General features: G+C 41.0%; 1 protein-coding gene across 4 annotated transcripts in view; it reads right to left on the bottom strand.

Annotated features, from left to right (window-relative positions):
* The window catches only part of slc39a10 (solute carrier family 39 member 10), a 36,864-nt gene extending 14,743 nt beyond the window's left edge, over nucleotides 1-22,121 (bottom strand). The window contains exons 1-4 of one of the 4 annotated variants that reach the window (XM_036004331.1): nucleotides 16,401-16,419; nucleotides 6,968-7,754; nucleotides 6,375-6,757; nucleotides 3,859-4,036 (exon numbers count right to left, since the gene is read on the bottom strand). In XM_036004331.1, coding sequence (XP_035860224.1) covers nucleotides 3,859-4,036; nucleotides 6,375-6,757; nucleotides 6,968-7,733 — 1,327 coding nt within the window. In that variant the 5' untranslated portion in view covers nucleotides 7,734-7,754; nucleotides 16,401-16,419. Of the gene's footprint in view, nucleotides 1-3,858; nucleotides 4,037-6,374; nucleotides 7,760-11,613; nucleotides 11,741-16,400; nucleotides 16,420-17,037; nucleotides 17,190-21,888 lie in introns of those variants that run through there. The other 3 variants (XM_031291305.2, XM_036004330.1, XM_031291315.2) reach the window with 3 other exon arrangements.
* Between the last annotated feature and the right edge of the window lie 405 nt (nucleotides 22,122-22,526).

The raw sequence follows: 22,526 nt of genomic DNA, 5'->3' as shown, positions 1-22,526 counted from the left end.
ATTATCACACAGGGATCACAATGCAATTTGATTCCAGGTGGCCATGTGTTATCTATTCCAAGAGATTTACAAGCTCGGCCCACTAATACACATACAGTACCATGACACAGAAATCCTAAGAAGCAGCCTTTTCTATGGTTTGTGTGTGCAGAAACTGTGATTACTGGTCCTGGTTGGATATGTAGCCATCTTTTATGGCTTTATGACCTTTATTTCACAACCTGTAACTCATTAACTTAGGCTTGTGATTTTAGATTTTGCTTTCTCATAAACTGCGGAACACTTTGAGGTCCCAGAGCAGGGCTTTACGCTGACCTTCATTCTTTATAGCTGATCTTTCAGCCTCTTTCTTTTTGAATATTATTAATTCAGGGATTTGGAAAACAAACTGAAAGAAGAGAGATCAGTGCAAGAAAGATTTTCCCAACATAAGTGAATTTATTTTTATACAGATAATAGGACCACTAGATTGCTGCCATGACAACAACAAATTATTGAATAACTAGAAGGGCACTCATGCATAATGCACAATTTGAGGGTGACGCTGTATAACACTGATACTATAAATCTAGCGTTATAATCAATCACAAAAACTGAAACTCAGCATCTAAACGTCACCGCTGAGTCTCTGTCTATGACGTTCCGGGTCGTAGCTTAATTGCATCGCTCCAATGTCATCCGTTTCCTCACAGAGAAACATCCAAATAGGTGAATGATCCCTTACACTTCATGAGCTCTATAATACACTAAAATCAGAAATATTACACAGGAAAACTGAGTGGGACATTAGGCTAATGAAAATGTGCATACGACACTCAGAGGAGAAGTTGGTAACACACTTGAAAATGTGTTACAAAGACCTAGGGGCTGTACAATATTTTCCTACTGTAAATATAAGTAAAACGTGTGCACAGGGTTGTTAAATGGTAACAGCTGAACTGTCAGGAAAACCCTACACAGAGGTAAACACTTGACTATACAAAATAAAATAGTGTGATCAACCTCATGCCTACAAATGTGCCACCTAAAACAGGTGATACTCAACAAAAAAAAAAGAAGAAAAAAAAAAAGAAGAAAAGTCTTCAAATACGTTTTTGGTTGGTATATGCTATGTTTATTCCTTCCATTTTTGCTTTTTGATATTGTACAAAAACCAATAATTATATGTTGAAAAGAAAAAAACATTTCATGGAAATCGGGCCAGTAGTTATTCCGTAATCCTGCTGACAAAACAACAAACGGACAAACCAAACAAAAAAACATAACCTCCTTGGTGAAAGTAACAAAGGGCGCATGTTGCCATAGACATGAAGCACCCTACACAACTCGTTAGTGCTGCAATTAGGTGAGTGAATGATCCTGATTTAGAGTGTCAATCTATGTACTGGAGCTAGAGGTGATATGGCAAATTTGGCTGCCTAATTCATTCAAACATTAACTTTCTCCCTGTGAATATGGCCCAAAGACACACATGCCAGGCTGACTTTTCCACAGCTCTCTTAATACATTCCCTGCCTATCAACTCCTGCTGATGGCTATTAGTTATGCATTTGCTCACTGGGACTTGTGATTGACTGACAGAATGAATCAATTCATGATTATGCTAAATACTTGCTGCCGCCACAATCCCATCTCAAAATAGCTAACATATTTGTTCCATGATGATATGGTAACTACCACAATCACTCTTGCAAAAAATGTGCAGGCTATAGAGTGGAGGCTTTAGAGGTTTAACAGGTGAAGTGGTCATTCACAGTGCTGGGCTGTCTGAACCCATAATCACGCTGGTGTTTTATCCACACCTACATCTGCAGGTGAATGCATTTAACTGCAGTTTATCTATAAGAACAAAATCATAATGTGGGTTTTGACATGCCAGTTTGAGTGCAAGACCAGCCAAGAAAATGAGTGGGTAAAGTACAGGAGTGACCCTCTGTTCTCCCTCTGCATCTGTCAACATGCCCATTAATAAATCATTTAGTCACAGACTGCTCCTGTAAAGCTGCAAAGTGGCCACAGTGAAAGACATTTAGCAGTTTCCAGAAGTGTAAAAATATGACTAAGAAGCACAATTTCCTGAAAGAAACGCTAGTGGGTTATGAGAAACCTTAGAATAAAGGTTAAACAAAGATGTTTGTACTGAGAAAAGTCGGTGGAAGTGTGGTTTCACACTTGGCAAAGTGTTGTAGAGACCAAAGAGCACGGTGAACAACAAACAGGAAAAACAGCTCTTTTATTAGCAGACTGTGCTTCAGTTTTGTGTGACTTTAAAGCTGGAGAGCTATCTCTCTAACCAACATTTCTCCACGCCTGCTTTCTTACATCCAAAGACATTAGACATTACCCTTTCTTTATCTGTAAATAAAAGTTAATTAAGCGTTGGTGTTAGAGAAATACAAGAAGCTTGAGATTAGTCAGCAACAGCCTACTCATGGTTTTTGGGGATTTCAGCTGTGCTTTCAAATTACTTAAAGAAACTTGTACTAACTTTCAATATATTTTTTTTTAACTAATGCCAGCGTTCACGTTAGGCTCTGGTGAGTGTTCACTGCTTCTCTGGATAGCAGACAATGAGAGAAAACTTGCATATCAATGTACAGAAAATGAGAAAAGATTGAGCAAACAATGGTGGAAAAACTCAGGGGATTATGGTTACAATTCCTGCTTCACTTCAATTATTATCACTATTAAAAAAATGGCTTGATTATTTAAAAAAAAAAACATCCTTTCATGCAGGTCTGCCACAAGAGGAGCCCCAGGTTACACATGCTGATAGCATCAGATTATAAAGCTAATGGTTTTTAGTGATGTCCCTGTGGTTTCCTGCTCATGAAGATAGCTGTTGTCTCTGGCCGATGGCAGCGGATAAAGACTTACAGCCAACTTTTTTTTACTTTTATAGACCAAATTCTTATCGCTAAACATATTTACTCTAACACTAGCACTAAAACGTACCTTCTCCGGGTTTTATTTCTTTCTTCAACCTTTTTTTTTTAGGGTTCTGAGTCACTGTCTGAGGTCCATACGCTCACAGTCCTGATGATATCACTGTATTATTGAGTTCAGACGAAACAATGGCCTACTGAACAAACATACGTCGTGGTCCAAATATGATTATGTACTGATGGGTTTAAAGGCAGTTACTTGATCCATTGTGCAAATAAAGTTAAGTTCATTGTTACTCTCCATTGTTTTGGCAATAATATGGGTAAGAAGATCACACAATTTTCCAAGACTGATTACTTGCAATATCTAAGCATTACATCTGTGTTGCTTTGCTGTGTAGTGAGCTATTGATCTTTAAAATCCATTTAAAGTGTAAAAAAGAATCTGAAATCTCCTGTGATGTTGTTCAGCAGTGATAGAACTTCCCAATCTAAGCTACTGTTTGTTTTACTACACCTCAAAAAAGCGTGGAAAAATAAATAAAAAGAGGACACAAACTTCACAGGAAAAGGGTGTTGTTTTAGAAGAGTGGACTGATGTTTGCTTGCTGTTAATGCTATTTCTTTTTAGTTGTATGCAGAACAATGGTTAGGCCAAGAGCTGCAGACTCTGGGGCACCTTGGGCAAACATCAAACCCTTAACATGCTTAATGAGGTTAAACCCTTCATATAGTCCTTCATATTCTTAGTATAAAACATGTCTATCCACAACAATAACAACCCGACAGATATAGAGTCTGCTAGCCTTTCTGGGTCTGGAGTAAAACCCTGAGTGGTGTTTTAAGTACTTTCGAGAGGGCTCTTAGCAGTGTTGAGGTTCACGCTGAAATGATTGTTGTTTTTAATTATGTTTTTTTCTTATTAGTCTTTTCAGTCACAATGCACTGGATCAGTAGGATACTCGGCTCTTACCGGAACTGACGGGCTCCAAGGCTTTCTGCTCCACATCCATCTGGTGGTAATGGCGGATGCAGACACGACTGTCTATCTGGTAAAGCAGGGCAGGACACAGGTAGGTGAACTGGCTGGGCGAGATGAGCGAATCGGGACTCAGGCCGTAGAAGGCGAGGAGCTGAGTGAGGTTCAAACACTGGGAGGAGAAGGAGATCGTAAAGTATAAAGGGAAGAAACCACTGGCCAGTGAACAACTGAAAACTAAATTGTCAATACTGTGACATATAAACTAATAAGCTCTATGCGAGATGTATCCTTTGAATATCAAATACTCACCTCTGTAGACTTAAAAGGCGGCTGTAAAAGCAAAGTATTTAGGCAAATGCATGACTGTTTGGACAATACTGACATATGGACAGTGGACGGGAGAAGTTAATTATGCTACGGCAGTGGGCTGCAAACTTTCTAATTTCTATGAAACCCAGCTCTGTAAAGACACAATATGTAAAAAACAAAACATTGTACAGACTAATAAAAAAGTAACCCCCCTTAATGGATATTTTTAACTGCTATTAATGCACTTTGAATTGCCTTGTTGCTGAAATGTGCTTTACAAATTAAGCTGCCTTGCCCCTCTCAATCATCACTTATTATGACCTACCAGAAGTGTGTGGCGGTGTCTGTAACTGCAGAGACTCTGCCGTCTGCCTGTATTTTCTGCCTCTTTTCTTTTCATTTTGCTGCGTCTGAGACCTTATTCTATGCGTCAACCACTATAAAAATGTAGCAACCAGGTGCCAGATCGTAAGAATGCATCTGAGGGCGTTTTCACATCAACAGCCTTTAGTTCGGTTGAATCGAACAAGAGTTTGTTTGTCCCGCTGGTGCGGTTCGTTTGGGCAGGTGAGAACGCGGCAATGAACTCTGGTGCGCACTAAAAGTGGACCTAACAAGCGTACCGAGACCTGCTTGAAGAGGTGGTCTCGGTACACTTTCAATAGAACTCTGGAGCGGTTCGTTTGTGGTGAGAACATGATCTGTACTCAAACTGCACCAACTATATATACTCCGCAAGTCTGAGCTAATGTCTCCTGTAGTCAGGTGTGTTTAGCAATCTGCGATGCAGCAGAACAGCAAACTGTAGCAGCTTGCAGTGTTTATATCACAGAAATAGACTGCGGTCAAGCTTGCCGTCCATCACTCGTATCTCCGTGGTCAAACCAGCTGCCGCTAAAATTGGAGACAGACGCCGGCAGAGCAGAGTGAAGTCTCGGTGACCAGACCAGATGTAGTAATGTCTCTTGCGAAACAATGTCTGATAATTTTAATGAAATGAGCTGGTTTTGACCACTAGACCAGAACACAGGACCTCCCCCTGTATTTACTTTCTTGCTCCCACCCCCAGACATATCAGACCAATAAGAGGGCTGGATGTTCTTGCCTGATTTGTAATGATGTATTTTGGTACGCTTGGATTTTTCCAGGTGTGAAACGAAACGAAACCAAACCGACCGAGGGCAAATCGCTCCAAGTTTACTAACTCACCAAATGATTCGGACCAAAGCAAACGAACTACAGGTGTGAAAACGCCCTGAGAATAAGTTAAGAGAAATAGCGGACATAGTGCCGAAAAAACGTCATTCCAAAACAAGAGTAAATCTGTGATTGTCTTTCACCCGCTGGTGAGCATTGTAACCCTCGCTGAGCCAGGGAGGAGGGGCTAACTAATGGTAGCTCATCTGGTTGAGCGTGCGCCCCATGTACCAAGGCTCAGTCCTTCCTGTAGCCCGGGTTCGATTCTGACCTGTTGCCCTTTGCTGCATGTCATCCCCCTCTCTCTCCCACTATCCTGTCCTAAGCTGTCCTTTCCAATAAAGGCTAAAAAGCCCCAAAAAATGATCTTAATTTTTTTTTTTTTTTTTTTACAGGCAGTAGTAGTAAATGAGTCAACATTTTTATTCCACAATTCTGTGTACGCAAACAAACTTCCTCTTCCTTTGACCAAAATTGGTCAGAATGAATGGCAACAAGGGTTAGAGTTAGCTCCAATGCGCTATGTCAGTGCTGGAGTGTAGTCTGGCTACATTGCTTATCTATGTTGGGATAGGGGGGAAACGCTCTGACATGTTTCTTTAAACCAATCACAACTGTTATTGGGCAGCGCTGAGCCCCAGATGCAGCGACGGTGCCTTTGGAAAATTGATAGCGGAGACAGCGGAAAGGGAGGGACATCCAGCGTGTGAGAGACGTGCTGGATGTCAGTCTTTAATCCTCAACTGTACATCTGGGAAACCAACTAAGGTTAGCATGACAGAAAATAATAGTGGTAAATCTCTGAGTATTTCGGAGAATTACTTAGCTAAGACACTGCTCAGGCCATCAACGGGACACTTGTTGAATCATTGTATAATAATAAAAAAGATGGTTTGTCCTATATCAGATGACTGTGCTATGTATATGAATCTGTTTATATATGAAACAAAAGTTCTTGCAGTGGAGCTTCTTGCATGTCAGTGCGTTTAAACAAGTCCTACCTCCTCATGTTGGTGAGCCACTCCTTCTGGGTGGCCAGACAAGACCGGGACTGGCAAAGTGGGGATGGCAGGCCCTCCTGGTGCCTCCCTCTTATCTTTCTGAGAATGGATGTGACCGTGACTGTGATCATGGCCATGACTATGTTCAGACTGATGGTCTTGGTCATTAGGCTGAGGTGTGAGAGGAGAAGAAGTTTTGTTCCGCCCTCGCTGTCCTCTGACCCTGGCTGGCTTTCCTGGCTTCTTGGGCCGACTTCCTGTGGTGGCAGGAGTGGACTGTGGCACTTGAGGGACTGGGGACGGCTGCGACTGGGCAGAGAGCTGCTGTTCCTGGCTGAGGGGAGGAATGGCTGTGCCTGTCTGCACTTCGAGGACAATATTGTGGTCGTGTTCATGATCGCTGTGGTCGTGATCACTGTGGTCGTGATCACTATGGCCGTGATCACTGTGGTCGTGATCACTATGGTCGTGATCACTATGGCCGTGATCACTGTGGCCGTGATCACTGTGGTCGTGGTCACCGTGGCCGTGATCACCGTGGCCGTGGTCACTGTGGCCGTGATCACTGTGGTCGTGGTCGCTGTGGCCGTGGTCACTGTGGTCGTGATCACTGTGAGGTTGAGAAGACAGGTCCTTGTGGTTAGAGTCCACCTGTACCTGCCCATGTTTGTGCTCCTTGTTATGTCTGTGACCATGTTTGTCCTGTCCATCAGAGTGTTTATGGTCACTATCCTCTACCTTGGTGTGATCATGATTATGTTCTGCATCATGCCCATGATGGTGATCACGTCCTGTAGGTGCACCAGCAGCCGGACTGGCAGCAGTGGTCTGCTGGTTGCACTTTGTCGGATGTTGTTCTGTGAGTGGATGGTGGGAGCCGGTTTTGTGGTGTGGATGACCGTGCCCGTGGCTATGGCCGTCATTGGTGGATGAATGTGAGTGAAGCCCATCCTGCACATCCACCAGGTCGAGGTGTGCTACGTGGTCATGGCCTAGCTCCTCATGATCTACATCTACCACCTTCACTTCACCCAGGCCCAAGCTAAACAGCAGACTCTGAAATCCCTGGAAATCAAGCCTATCTTTCTGGCCGTAGCGCCTGAATAGCTGCTGGATGTAGAAGCGCTGCTCCTCCTCTAGAGATTGCCCTTCGCGACTTACAGGCTCCGGGGACAAAGTGGGTCCTTTCACGTATGGAGCTTCGGAAATCTGCAGGTCGCTGTGGGCGTGGCTGTGATTGGTATGGTGATGTCCGCCGTGCTGATGGTTGTGCCCGTCTCCATGGCAGTGGTTGCACTGATGGAAGAGGAAGGTGAGCACACACAGGAAACAGAACTTGGTGTGTACTTGGACTCGCATTGTCCCCTTACTTCTGGTCCCCTGCCAAAACAGGAAACAGTATCAGAATTTGAATCTCTTATTTGCCAGTCATACAAAAATAATTATAAAAACAGCTTAAGCAACCAAGTAAACATCATCCAGACTGTTTTACTGGCAAGTTTATGTTCCTCACATAGTGCTCCACTGAATAAGAATTCCAAAAGTATTTTATAAATGAAAGCAGGTTTTTGAAAGATTGTCTTTTTGGCTTTATTAAATGTTTGTATGTCTTAAGTATCACAGTCAGATTCTGAACAGCTGCATCTTGTTCCATATCTCCTCACTAGAGCTTTGATTCCCTGCCCAAACCCATTTGGGCTCGACCCCATGTGCCAGGTTTTTGTTGTTGTGTGTGTCTTTTTTTTTTTAATGCAGACCTTATAGTATAGATGGCAGACCGCCATCTATTCAACTTACACACATGGATAAAAAGCACATACAGTATCAACATTTGGCTATTGTCTGTGTTTCTGCTGTTCGAAAACCATGTCACTGACAGTAGTTGCCTAGAGAACAGTCTCGAAACTTCCGACTGCCGCATCTCATTAAAGGTGCAGTAGGTAAGCCTTAAGGCAGCTACACACCGGGCCGATACTCGGCCGTTGGACAGTCTGGCGAGGTCAGTGACTCGAGTCTGTTCGGTGTGTTCCGTGCCGTCGTCCGTCCAAGGGGCTGTCGGCCTTCATTTTGGCCGACCTGACGTGCTCAGTCTGAGACAGGGCAGTCGGGACTCACCCGGAAATGGCGAGCAGGATGAGCGTGACAAAGCCTCTCAAAATCTGACGAAAATCTTTTAAACTGACCTTTGTCCATCTGAAATGAAGACAGATTCAGCAACTGCGTGGCCTATTTCTCGCTTAAAATGTTTTCAGAAACACGTTTCGGTGAACTATTTTAGTACAATATGAGATCGTATTCTGAACAAGCCGCCATGACAGTCTGTCTTTGAATTTCCGGAGAAAACAAACCCACATGACGCGTTTGTCCAATCAGCTGCCGGTGTTCATTTTTTTGGTGACAATACAGATTAGCGCCGCCTGCTGTTATGGAGACGTATTACGTCTCGTCGCTTTGGTGTGTTCCGAGGTACTTTTTTGACCAACTCAGGGAGACTGATCAGTCCAACTGCCTTTTCTGCCAACGGTCGGCCGTCTGGTTGGTGTGTAACTGCCTTTATAAAACTAACTTTCTGTCATATTTGCTGAAACTGACCCTATGTTCGAGTAGAACTACATGAAGCAGGTTAAAAAAAAAAAATAAAAATCTGGCTCCTCTGGCACCACCTACAGCCTGTAGTGTGATTTGTAAAAATCCACCACTCTCTGTTCAGATGCACCAATCAGGGCCGGGGGGGGGGTGTCTAACTGCGTGTCAATCACTGCTCATGCACACGCATTAATTCTCCCTAGTGGGGGGAGGGGCTTAGGAGAAAGTTTTGGACTTTAGTAGAAAGGGGGGAGGGACTGAGAAGTTGTTGATGTTCAAATTTTTGGGCTAAGTCCTGGATCTTCACAATCCTACCTACAGCACCTTTAATGAGCAGAAATGTTATACAATCTCTATTTAATATGGCTTCTGACAGTTTTTAGGCTGTGCTGAACATTTGAGAAGGTGCATGTATGAGATTGTGTCACAAACCTCTGTTACCACACTAGTTGAATTTAGCCTATAATAAATTAATAATAATTTCATGTATTGAATCAATTTGTTATAGTCGGACAACTGTAACTTTGTATCCTGTTTGTCCTTTTTATCAGGTGCGTAAGACAAGTAAAAAGTCTGTTTTGTCATCTATGACTCAAAATGCTCTGCTGCCCAGAAAATCACCATATTGAAAGTTTGACTGAAATACCACAATATTCACATTTTTCTGACATTGATATATATATCGCAATATGAGAAAAGTATGCAAACGTCACAAAAAATAATCAAATTTATGTACAATGCAAGGAAATATGTTCCACTGTTAAGCATTATATCGAGGGAAAAAAAGTCTCATTAAAAAAACCCTCATTAAGTTGGTTTTCAATTACTATTTGATTGTAATTATTACTATAGACTTGAATTTTGCAACATAATAAAACCGCCGCAATGGCCTTAGCTGTAAAAAAAAAGAAAAAAAAAGAAAAAAAGAAAATAAGGCACGGTTGCTTAATGTAACAGTACTATTCTTACAAATTCACACACGTGTCAAATTAGACAGATTAGTCAAAGTAAACTCAAAATGATCACGGGTAAAAGACAAGAGGAAAACATGCTTTTATGTGGACTCTTGTGTGGAAAAGAATGTGAACAGGAAAGACTTGCGTCAGATTAATCATTTCTGATCAGTGATCAAAATCGGCCTTAAAACACCCGATAAGAGCTTCCCAAGCAATGATGCACTGGCACACTGACATCTCTCAGTGTAACAGGGTCTACATTAGTTCACATACTGTATAATATTAAAAAAAACACACAAAGAAAAAACCTAAGCTGCTACCTTTAGCTTAACATAACATCTGAATCTGAATTAGGGAGCCTTCTGGAGCACAACAAACTCTCCACTTTGAATTATGTAACAAATTGCTTGTTTTCCCCCCACTCTAAAAGGCCTGAAGCAGCAATATAATTCCAGTCAAATGATCCTCATAAGGTCTCTTGTGAAGCCTGTGGGTGGTTGATGCGTGAGGGGGGAGGAGGAGGAGCAGTAAAGACAGGTCAAATGAGGAATACTGCTGGATAATGGCAAAATGCTGCATAACACACACACACACACACACACACACACACACACACACACACACACACACACACACACACACACACACAAAAAAAAGGCCTTTGGCAGCCAGCTTGTTAGCTAAGTTTATACTGGATTTACAACATACACATCTTGAGGGAATAGATTTGTGTTGTGCAGACAACAGCTACGGAGCTAAATGTTAAAAAATAAAGAGGGTGATAGTTGCTCCTCACAGTTGTCAAGGCAGTTACAACATAGTGCACACTGTAGGCTTGTGGGAACAACAACAAAAGATCACAATATATATGCATTGATTTCTTTCTGGATCACCACAAGAAGATACAACACATTCCTAAACAAAAACTAAGAAGAGAGATACAAAAAACAAGTCAAAGTTGACTTAAATAACATTACACAATAATGACATTTTAAAACCGAGCATATTGGTGATAGACTTAAAATTGGCTGTTAGCTTTTTTTTCAGACGGCTGGTTCTGGCCCATTAAGGACAATATAAACATCCTGTTTTTTGGTAAAGCGTGAAAAATTTAACAATTTACCGATCTATCCAACACAAAATATTTTAATCCCTAACTATACAGTATTTGTATTCATCCCACTAAAACATTTGACAGAGAATACAATTTGAAAACATTCAGCTTGAATGGAACAAAGCCCTTGTTTCTTCGTCAAAGCCTTGATCATCGTGCAGACGACATCAGCTTATCAGCAAATGACTAGTAGCTCATTATGGACTCCCTTCTCCCCCAGATAACAAGATCAAAAACTTGTGTCAAAGCAGTGTTTGGTATCTGTATTTTAAAGTGTGTATGCGCTAAATAATGTCATATTATGGGTTATTCTTCCATCAAAATGTAGACAAGGATTATAGCTGTCACTGAAATTTCTGCACAAACTAAAGTTATAAAACTGAATTACATCCAACATTTGCCCTCTTATAATGAGTCATCCAGGTGACAAACCGTGTGATGCAATTCTAAACCATCAAAAGGCCGCAAACAAATCAAACATTTTTCAAAAAAAATGCAAATAAATAAAATAAAATCGGTTACTTAACACCGACTCGACTCTCATTTAAAGTTAACTTTAGAAACTGGAAGCGAAGCTACTTACCACTGTGTGAAATTTAAGTTTTGGCTAAGGAGTGAATGATGCCGCTCTGACTCAAGGCTGCAGACGGTAAGTGTGGTTACAAGCCTACTTCACGGCTGTCGACAAGACAGTGTTTATAAACATGAGACAACAGTGACCTATGAACCTTACAGCAGATAGGTTGGGGCAAAACCAGGACCTATTTCTAAGAGCACACCCTCTGAGCAGCAACAGAGCCTGCTGTGTTTTCCTGATTGGAGTCTTTGTTGTGCTTGGCCTTTGGGGGAAAACACCAGAATGCCTATTTAGTACGAGAGTTTAATTGTGTGTTATTGTGTGTATAACTAGATTTAGGGATGGACTCATGTGAAACTTTTGGCCGATACCGATAACCTATATTAACATGCGGTTATGGCCGACAACTGATATTTACCGATGTGATCTATATAAAAAAGATGTTTCTATGATAATCATATTTTGTACATACTAAAAAACACATGTGAACACTGTGAATTTGAAAATGGAATGTCTTACTTTATTTGCAAAACATTTGAAAAAGCCCATAAATCATAGATTTACCTCACTTTTTCCTCGTAACAATTACAGGGCCACCATGAAAAACACAAGTAACTAACAGTGTTGGCTTTAGGCTAGTTTTACTTGTAGCAAGTGTTTAATTTATGAAAAAGTCCAGTTGTGAAAAAAGTTTGGATCATAAATGATTAACTAAGGATCATGAATCAAAATATCCTGTTTAGGTATTGTAACTAATCAGGGTTTTTCCTGGGTTGGCGAGAGAGAGATGACTAAAACTTGGAGGAGGATGTCACCAAAATGAGAATAGCTGGTCCACCTTAAAGCCAGGCCACCTTAAACCCTCTGGGGCCTAAGCTATTTGTTGCAATCTTTGGGTCACTGGGTTTCCTTGTGCAATAATGCTTGCATGTATATCTGTCGCAGTGCTCATGGTGTCACAAAAGGTAATAATATGACAACCTCTTTGTAACCAGATATAATGTGTAAAATTTGGCAACTATATTTATTTGTGCAGTCTATACTTAATTTCCATTTACAATTGACAGTATTGTTGTGGGAAGGATAGGGACCAGCCTATGGTGCCTTCAAGTACTCTCCTGAACAATCCATTTAAAAGAGTAGTCAACATGTATAATCCAATTATAACTTAGAGTGACTCCTGGTCAATAAATGACCAGTGGCTCATTCACAGACCGGCATGTGAGGATTGTGCATTAGCAGTTTGGTCAGCAATATTATGGGGAAAACTTGTTTTAAAGACAGGTTTTATGGACATTTTGAGATTGTTTGCTTTTTTAAATATCTGGTCTCTCATTAACCTGGCTCAACGAATTTACATTACTGGGATAAAGTCTGACCTTCGGCACGTGATCTCCCTCCCCTTCAGCTATTTCTGCTATCTATTTTGCAAGGGCGCTGTTGCTGCATCTTGGGCCTGGCACCGCCCAGGACAGTTGTGGATTCTTAGTCACTTTTTTATGTAATAACACCTCCCTTGTGTTATTCCCCAGTGAATGGCATAACAAACTCAAATATCTTGAAAACATTAAGGACATGAAAGCTGACAGTGACCAGCATGACGTAATAAACAGCCAGTGGTCTGCGGACATCACAAATCGCATGTCTAAATACTCCTTCTGTCCTATTCGCCAAATCTGTGTTAAGTGTCTTTGTTTTAATAATTTAGGCACAACCCCTGAAACTTGTAAGCAGTTACCTGGTCCTATTTTAAAGCAGGATTCGTCAGCTTAGTTCTGTGCACAGAAAACAGTATTGATGTGTATGTGTGACCTAACAAAAATAATAATCAATAATAAAATTGGCGATGGCTGAATTCCATTTAGCTGCTTCAGTTTCAGGGTCCTGGTATTGTTCATGCTGGCTCACTGTCACACTGTCGTGGCTTACAAGGACACTTGAATAGAACAGATTCACTGCTAATGTTATCAGTAACATCTGTGCTTTTCCCACTATTTCAAGTCAAAAGGTCTGGTGTGAAAAAGGTCTATTTGGAAACCACAAAGTTTTCAAAGATATTAAATAAGTCAGTAAGAATTGTGAGGCCAGCACACTGGAATTACAAGACAGACTGAGGAGCAGACAGAACTTTTTTTTTCAAGGATTTCATTAACGGCAGCATAACGTAATACATTGGAATGAAAATGTACGTGTTATACTGTCAGAAAGTGGAAACGTTTTTTGCTAACATTTGGAACAAATTTAAGGGTAAATCAGAGTGTAGGAGGTTTATAAATCAGCTTTCTCGTGATTAATAAATTAAATTTTTACCTAAAGAGAGAGTTCTGTATTGTAAAAACTATTCTGATTGTGGTTTTCACTCCCCTGCAGCGAGCCTAAAAAACACAAAAAATAGAAGAACCTTTTAAGAATGACTATTTGCATATATCATTTGAAATAGTCTCTCCAACTATGTGACATAAGCATTAATGTGTTATGTCAAAACAATTTGTCAAGTAACCAAGTTAAACAACTGCAAAACGCAACTTCAAAATTTAAACATAAAAATCATAGATCTTATTTCTGTCATTTCTGAAACATTTTTCTATAAATCTTACTCCATGCGTCACAATGTCTTTTCCAGGTTGTTTCTCTTAACAAAAAAAAGATTGGCCCTTAAGCCGTTTCATATGATTATCACGCGACCATACACACATCCTTCCCATCTCAGTATCGAGTCTGTGGCTGCAGGGAAACGGAAAGAGGAATGAAGGATACAAATCACTTCTGGTATTCAGAAAACGGAATCAGATGGTTCCAAAACAAGTAAAGACAAATATGTTTTTTTTAGCCACTGATCCTGATCTGATATTTAGATTTCTTACAAAATACATGCACTCTCAGCCTCTCTGTACACCTGCATTAAAATCAATAAAGCCAATGATGAAGATATCTGCTTTAGAAAAATATAACCCACGTTACAGCTTTCTTTTAATGGTTTACTTTAATATTTAGTATTATGTCCAAACGTGTTTTAAAAAAGAACGGTATGGAAGAAAGGTTTCAGTGTGGCTCTGTACCATACCACCAAAAGTTGCACTACACAATTTGTTCTCGAGTCAGAGGACAAATACAAACATGTCAGATCGGAGAGTTTCTTAATAAGGCCTGAGGTGTGCAAGAGAGGGCAGATGTCGGCTGCCACATGGACCCAACTCACAGCAGATGGTCTGTGGGAATCTTAAGTGGCTTTCACACCTGAAAGTCTGAACCAAGGTTTATGTTTTTGCATTTGATCCGGTTAGTTTGGGTTTCACACTGCAGTTATGCAAGCACACTAAAGATCTATACGTGACAAAACTACGTCCTGCCGTCATCACGTTTGTGAGCTGCGTCTCCAGATACTTCGAATTGATTGGTTTGTAGACGGGCTTCCCCGTCCTCTCGTATCCTCTCTCTGTGTCGGAGTTTTTTCAACTGACTGGTGCGGCTCTTTTTGTTTTGTTGCAATGTTTAGAAGCAAGACACAGGAACTTTCTTTCTGCGGCATTTATTCAGAGACAAACGGAAACCTACACCGTACATTTACTACCACTTAACAAGTAAACTGCTGATGTAGTCTCAGCTCTGATAGCCGACAGCTGTCTGCTCTGAGCACATTCACCGTCACACACTCTCATGTAGCCTATATACTAAGCACTTAGCTATTCCTTAAAGGAGCTTCCACGGTCTTATAACACGATGTTAGCCTGCCAGAGCTTCTTGTATTTGGTCTGAAAGTACGAACCATCCAAAAAAATGCTTTCACACTATTAACGAACACGGTTCAGTTTGATCCGGACCGAGACTACCTGTTTTGGTCGGAACAAATTTCGGCCGTTTGGTCCAGACCGTGGTCCGGGGGAAGTTTCACACCTGTAATTTTAGTTTGGATCAAACTGAAAAGTCCGAAGGTCCGGACCAAACGAGGTAGGTGTGAAAGCCCTCTTAGAGGACCATGGTCTGCTTTTGTATCGTGAAATTCAGGATAGTAAGAGACAGATGAGACACCTGAGTTCAAGAGAAACATCTTTGCTGACAATCACTGAAGACAGCAAGAAAATAAGAGATTGTTAATAGGCTTGGGATGATGTAAAAATGTTCAAACCGGTTTGTATATCAAGCCAAACACCGGACTGAACCGGTATACCGAATTTTACCACTCGATTTTGTGCCGGGACGCCATCGGCACAAGTTGCTAATGTCAGCTACTTTTGAATTTGCCTGAAGACAACATATTCAGACAAATACCAGTTCAACCGGTTAGCATAAATTCAAACCAGTTTAGCCTTGTACACTGGACATAACAGAAACTGACCCAACTCTAATTGTCAACTGTTTTTAGCTTACCCATCAGTGTTTCCTAAGCATTCATTGGCACAGTGGTGAGGCTGCACAGTGAGACGTTACCAACACTGGCAGACAGAATGTGAAATCATTACAGCTACAGCTTAGCTCAACTGTCCACAAAAAGCACAAGCAAGTGGCCTATACACCTCATGTTTACAGACACAGTGCTTTTGTAATTACATGGACAACCACCCACGACTGCTGCGAAAGAATTACAGCAAAAACAAACAGCGATCAAGGTAGTCATTTTGACACGTCAAACCAGCAATCCTCTGATCAAGACCAGCTATTCTGTGGAAATTGTCATGAGCTGTGCGGTAGGTCTCCTGCAAATCATCTGGCTCAAGTACCAGACATACTCACAGTAATGTAGACAGTCTTTCAAACAGCCAGCCTGATAATAGCACGTATTAAAGCAGACTCACCACAGGTGGTAGGTGAAGAAGACACATAAGTTCCAGTGCGAGTAGTAGTTCCCAACGCACTTGTCTTCAACTGAATATGAAGATAAATGAATGAATGAAGAAATGTCCAACCTTTCCAAGTCCTACAAATTTCCAGCTTCTCCAAACAGCCTTAAAGAAAACAAGGCTGGAACACCCTAATGTTCAGCACATATTTTGCATCCCTCTGTGGTATGAAATTAGGTTGTGGGCAACCATGACACATGCAGGTTCAAATAAGACCAATGTACACACGCTACAACTTTCCTGAACTTCTTACCGAGTCAAACAGCATAAAACAGGAAATACCACATCTAATTCAGGTTTTGTAAGTTCAAACCACTGAGTCGTTGCTGTAAGATGCTGTGTATATAGTCCTGAATTCCTCGGTTGGAATCATGAAGCTGCAACGCAAATGAGCGAGTAATCACTGTGGCAAGGCGCAGGTGCGTGGCTGATGCTCTGTGGTCTGGATAGCATGTTGATCACAGTGTAAAAGAGTCTGAGGCCGCAAGGCTAGACCAGGAAAACACAGACAAGTCAACAGAACAATCAGCGGAGGAGTATGTACACTGTGCAGATGTCAAAGAAACAACACCTTGGCAAAACACAGTGATGCTTACCTCTAATCACAAATAAGCCAAAAAGGACAGGAGTTCACGCCACACCAATACAAAATGTTCACGCCAGCACTAACATAAGTAACAGGTTGACTGTTTTGAGGCTTTTGAGTCAAGTGACTTAACTAATTTGTACAGGGAGGAGGGAGGCACAGGGAGGGAATGTGTGTGTGTGTGTGTGTGTGTGTGTGTGTGTGTGTGTGTGTGTGTGTGTGTTTGAGCAGTCAGGGAGCTGTGTCTGGGATCAACCACCTGACCAGCTTCATGGGGTACGTGTACGTGTGTGTGTGTGTGTGTGTGTGTGTGTGTGTGTGTGTGTGTGTGTGTGTGTGTGTGTGTGTGGCGCTATAGGTGTACTCTTGGTAGGACAGTCTGCCCATTTTACTAATCTGCCTTGATGTAAATCAGCAACTTGAAATGTGTAAAATATTTTAAAATGGCAGCGCAGCATTGTCCCTGACCTCGGTAATTAAAACAGTGGATGTAAAAACATGCATTGGTATGTATTGGTTAACAAATGTTAGCTAGCAGGCCTCAAAATGCCCTGTCTGCATTAAAAACGGTATCGTAAACAGCAGGAGTGTGGGAATGGTGTGGCGTGCAACAGATTGTTAACATTGTGAGCACTAAAACAAATTGACCCGCCAGGCCAACGTTTACATAATTCTTTTAAGAAACCTGCAGCTGGCAGCAACAGGGACGTTCACCGAGGGTGTGCACTGTAAGGTATCAAGGTAGGCTTACATTAAAAAAAAAAAACGTTTAACAACCTCCCATGTTTATGATTGTTTTTGGCTTTTAAGGGAGGGTGAAGTGGATCCCTAATCTGGCACTGATCTTTAACCTGTAAGCCCCTGAAGACACTGGAAGCATGAGATAAATATATACAAAGAAACTATTTAGCTCAACAAAAGATGTAGTTAATAATAATAATGTTGAATGAGACCCTCAGGCTTAATGAGTGATGCACTCCTTTCTGCAGATTTACCATCACCCTTCTCCTCATTTTATTGAAGTTAGCAGGCACTGTATGTCCTTTTAAAACTAGTTTTAAGGGCTTGTTAAAAATGTACTAATGAAAAATCAATAAAAACATTATTAAAAATAAATAAATAAATAAAACTCAACTGAACATGAGAATTGAATCAGTAGATAGACAGTAATATCAGCGGAAAAATTGCCAAAGGCCACTTTTAGTTAATTATACTGCAGCAGAAATCTTACACAAAAAGCGGCATATTGGTAAATAAATGCTGTAAATAATATTCAGCCATAAACAAATCATCACCAAAAACTTCAAGTAAATTAGTGTTTGTTTAATCACATTAGTGGTAGCGAGGACACTTGTTTTTTTGGGTTGATTTCAGCGTCAGTATATTGGCCTTATATTGTCACTTTAACCCAAGTGGACCTGAAACAACAGAAAATTCAAGCGACCTTGGACTGAATACTATCTAGTTTTAAAGTGCCCATATTATGAAAAAATCACTTTTTCTGGGATTTGGGGTGTTATGTTGTGTCTCTGGTGCTTCCACACACATACAAACTTTGAAAAAAATCCACCCATGCTGTTTAGAGAGAGATACGGTTTCTGAATGTGTCCTGCCTTCAGTCTCTGGGTGAGCTGTTCAAAATCGGCACGGCTTGTGACGTCACAAGCCGAAACGAGCAGGCTAACCGCAACCATTAGCTCGTAGCGTTAGCATGCTAACGCTATGGCTAACGCTAGCATGCTAACGCTAGCATGCTACCTCGTTCTCAATAGCAAAGCACTGCTACAACACACACAAGTTCACCATAATCTACAAAAGAACTACTTACATGTGTGCCCTCATTTAGAAGTCTCCCAGCTAATCCTGCCTTGTAACTGACTGAAGTTGTAGAAACAGCCTTTCTTTTACTGTCTATGGAGCTAGCTAGCTGACATGATCTACATCTGAGCTACTGAGCATGTGCAGTGCAATCAAAGATAGTACAGAAGAAGAAGAAGAAAAGAGGTCTCACTCTGTAGCTAAAACAGAGACCAGCTGAAAAGAGGAGCTGCAGCAGTGAGAGAGAGCACTGCAGTACAACAAAAATATGGTGTTTTTTGAAAATTAAACCATGTAAACCTATTCTGGTACAACCTTAAAATACAATTATGAACCTGAAAATGAGCATAATATGGCTGCTTTAACAAAAACTCCAAGTTAGAACATGACCGGTGCTGTTTGTCAAGGGTTTGCTGAGCCTCAATTAGAGCTTAGATCGGCCCAAAAAATCAAGCCCGAACCTACCCGAGCACGTTGTGTCCGAGCCCGGCCCGGACCGAAACATTAACTGTAATTATGAGCCCGAGCCCGATTTAAACCCGACAATTTTTTAATACGTGGGCCGTTATAACTGACGTTCTCAACTACAATTCAGAGTTGTTTGAACTGCAGGAATCTGTTTAGAATAATACAACAAGGACTAAGCATGTAAACTGCGCTGTTTGTTTAGAATGGAACGGATCGCAAGTGGATCCGAGTGAAGAAACGTAAAAAAAAAAAGAAACAATGATGAACAACATATTGTTGTCACTGCCCACGACTTGTTTAAACTGCTTCCATACCTCCGACTTTCCTCCACACTTGCTCAAAGTTAATTCTCCTGTTTTTCTTTTTTTCTTTACATCTTCAAGCTCCCGGTGTGATGCGTGCGAGAGGAGGAGACTCCGCGCATGACACGTGCTGCATTTTGTAACTGCAGCCTAACTTTTGTACACATTTGTTACTTTTATATAGCCTATATATATATATATTTATAATATTTCTGATTATGGCATAGCTATCTCCCCACCCAAATAGGATAATAAGGTAATGGATAAAAAAAAAAAAAAAAAAATTGCTTGATCAAGGGTCCGGCCCAGGCGCGGTCCGGCCCGGCCCGAGGATGTGGCGGAAAATAACGGCCCGAGAATCTAAACTCTAGCCTCAATTCTCTTTTCCAGCATTGCCCTACATCCTAATCATACACTTTACTTGGGATGTAAATCTTATGGACATTGAAGGATGTTTACTACATTACAAAGGCAACACTTATTCATGTAGCACTGTAAGCGAAACCCTGAAATACACAATGACACAATGGAAGTCTGTGCATAATATCCTTAGGCTATACTTTCAAGCTGTATGCTGCAATCATAAACTGGTTCAAGTATGTTGTTAATAAGATTTGGTAACGCAGCTCAATACTTAAAGGGGAAGTTCACTGACATCACACATGAAGGCCAGTTTACCAGTCATGTTGACTACTACTCAGCCTGTGGAAACAGTTGTTTGTCTTCTGTGGCTCTGGAGGAGCTCTGTCAAGTCAGAATAAAATAACATAATTTACCAAGGCCCTGGTCCCAAATCACGTGTTAAGTGAGAACTATGCAGTACTCAAAACATAAATAAAATTGTTGTGTATATGAGACCTGCATTATTCATCCAATTGGTGCAGAAGGAGGCACGGATTACATACATGGCACAAATCCATTTAAATTCCTATAGAGGATTTACATGTCGACATTGAAGCTAATCGTGTTTTAACAGACTGAACCTTCTCTAATCCTGAGGGCATAGCACTTCTTGGTCTTCTTTATTTGACTGGGGCTAACGAGAGAACAGTTAATACAAGGATGTTCCACAGTGACGACACCAACAACAAATTCAAATCTGGTGTCTTGCTTTATTAAATCAATTTGGTTCATTGCATTTTTTAACCAGTTTTGTTAGTCGTTTAATGTTCTGATTACATCTTTCATAACTGATAGGATAGGATGCATATTGGCATTTTATAATAAAAGATACAGAGCATAATGATTTCTCCAATTCTGTCAGTTGATGAAAATCATCAAGGATGAGGATATTTTAGAAAATGGGAGTTGTGTTTAACAAAAAACTAACATCACTGATCGCATCCTTAACAAGACTATCACATTTCAACCTACAGACATTTGAATATTGCAGCAGTGTAACAGCCTTTTGTTGAATAGACTGGTTTATGAGGATATGTAATGTAACTGTGTGGAATAAATGCAAATGTTACAACTATATTTCTTTATGAACAGAAACATGTGTTTATGGCAGCTGTTGCATGCTGTTTGCATGTTTAATGATCACACCAGCACACTAGTGCTCTTCAACTTTGAATTATTAGTAATTAGAAGGGACAACGTCAAATTTGAATACTGTATGACCAAAAAGCAATCACTAGCTACACATGTGCCCGCCCAATAAGGTAGGTGAAAATGAATGAGAAAAAATGCTATATCAAAAGCAACTCAGCCACACAAGTTTGCTTTGCTTTAAGACTAGTGAAGTCGCGCTGTTATGAATCGCAGCAGCGATACCGCCCATCGCTCTGGTTAACAGAGGGGGCTTGAACACTGCACGTGGTGTGCATAATGCAACACTGAGCAGTGAATACTACTCATCCTCGTCATTGAAACGTGCCTACAACGCAGAAGCGTTTAAACTGATGAAATTATTAAATCACCAGCACACACAACCAGTCGTCAATATCCCAGACAAGCCCCCGAAAAGCTGCCCGAGTTACACGTTCAAAGCCCGCTAGTATGTTTTGTTAGAGTCGCCCCTTTTGTACAGGCTAACGCTACGCTAGCTTGGAGAGGAAGGCAACATTTCAATCAGCTAACGTTAGCTAGCATACGACTCACAGGAAACTAGCTCACAGCCTACAAAGAGCAACGATAACATTTGCTAACTAAGGTTCCGTATCAAATGTTCACAATAGTGGATGGTAACATCGACACGTTATGGCAAATGCTGCCCGGGTCCATGTTGTGGGAGTGAATGACAACAAATGGGTTTTTATATAGTTACCTCACTCGAGTGCCGTGTGCATTTCCTCTTCGCTCGGTACCAAAAAAAAAAGAGAAAAATACCGTGACAGTCTGGTTTACGTCAACACACGAAAGGCAGGTCATTCACCAACGTCTCTTGCGAACTATCTGTAGAATCCCGGCAGGGGCGGGCCAACAGTCTGCGCTATCTGCGCAGTGTACATTGAAGAAAGCACTGACGTTTCTTTCCACCAGATTATGTCTGGGCTGTCATATGACTGGCTAAGGAAATTATGTACAGACAGCGATGAGTAAATGCCACACCCGCGTCACCAAATAAATACACCCTCTATTTTTAATTCAGATGAGCTGTGTTTTGGCAGTCAAAGCTCATCATTTGAGAATAGCAAGATGAGGTCATAACCTTTGCTCTGACACTAAACATAGTCTTATTTAATTACAGTGGCATGCTGTGCACCACACGTTTCTGCAAGTAGGCTATAGAGATGATTATTTCTTATACTATAGTTTGCAAAAATGTTTAATGTAGTTTAGTCTTCATTCGCCACATATAGATGTCAGAGCTGCTAAAGTCTTTACAAAGTGTATTAGTTTAAACCAAACATAATGAGGACAAAAAGGGAGAAAAAAAAAAAACAGAATACATAGGCTTACTTT

This window comes from Sander lucioperca, chromosome 8 (assembly GCF_008315115.2).
Source record: "Sander lucioperca isolate FBNREF2018 chromosome 8, SLUC_FBN_1.2, whole genome shotgun sequence".
NCBI lineage: Eukaryota > Metazoa > Chordata > Actinopteri > Perciformes > Percidae > Sander > Sander lucioperca.
This window is presented reverse-complemented; position numbering and strand designations above follow the sequence as displayed.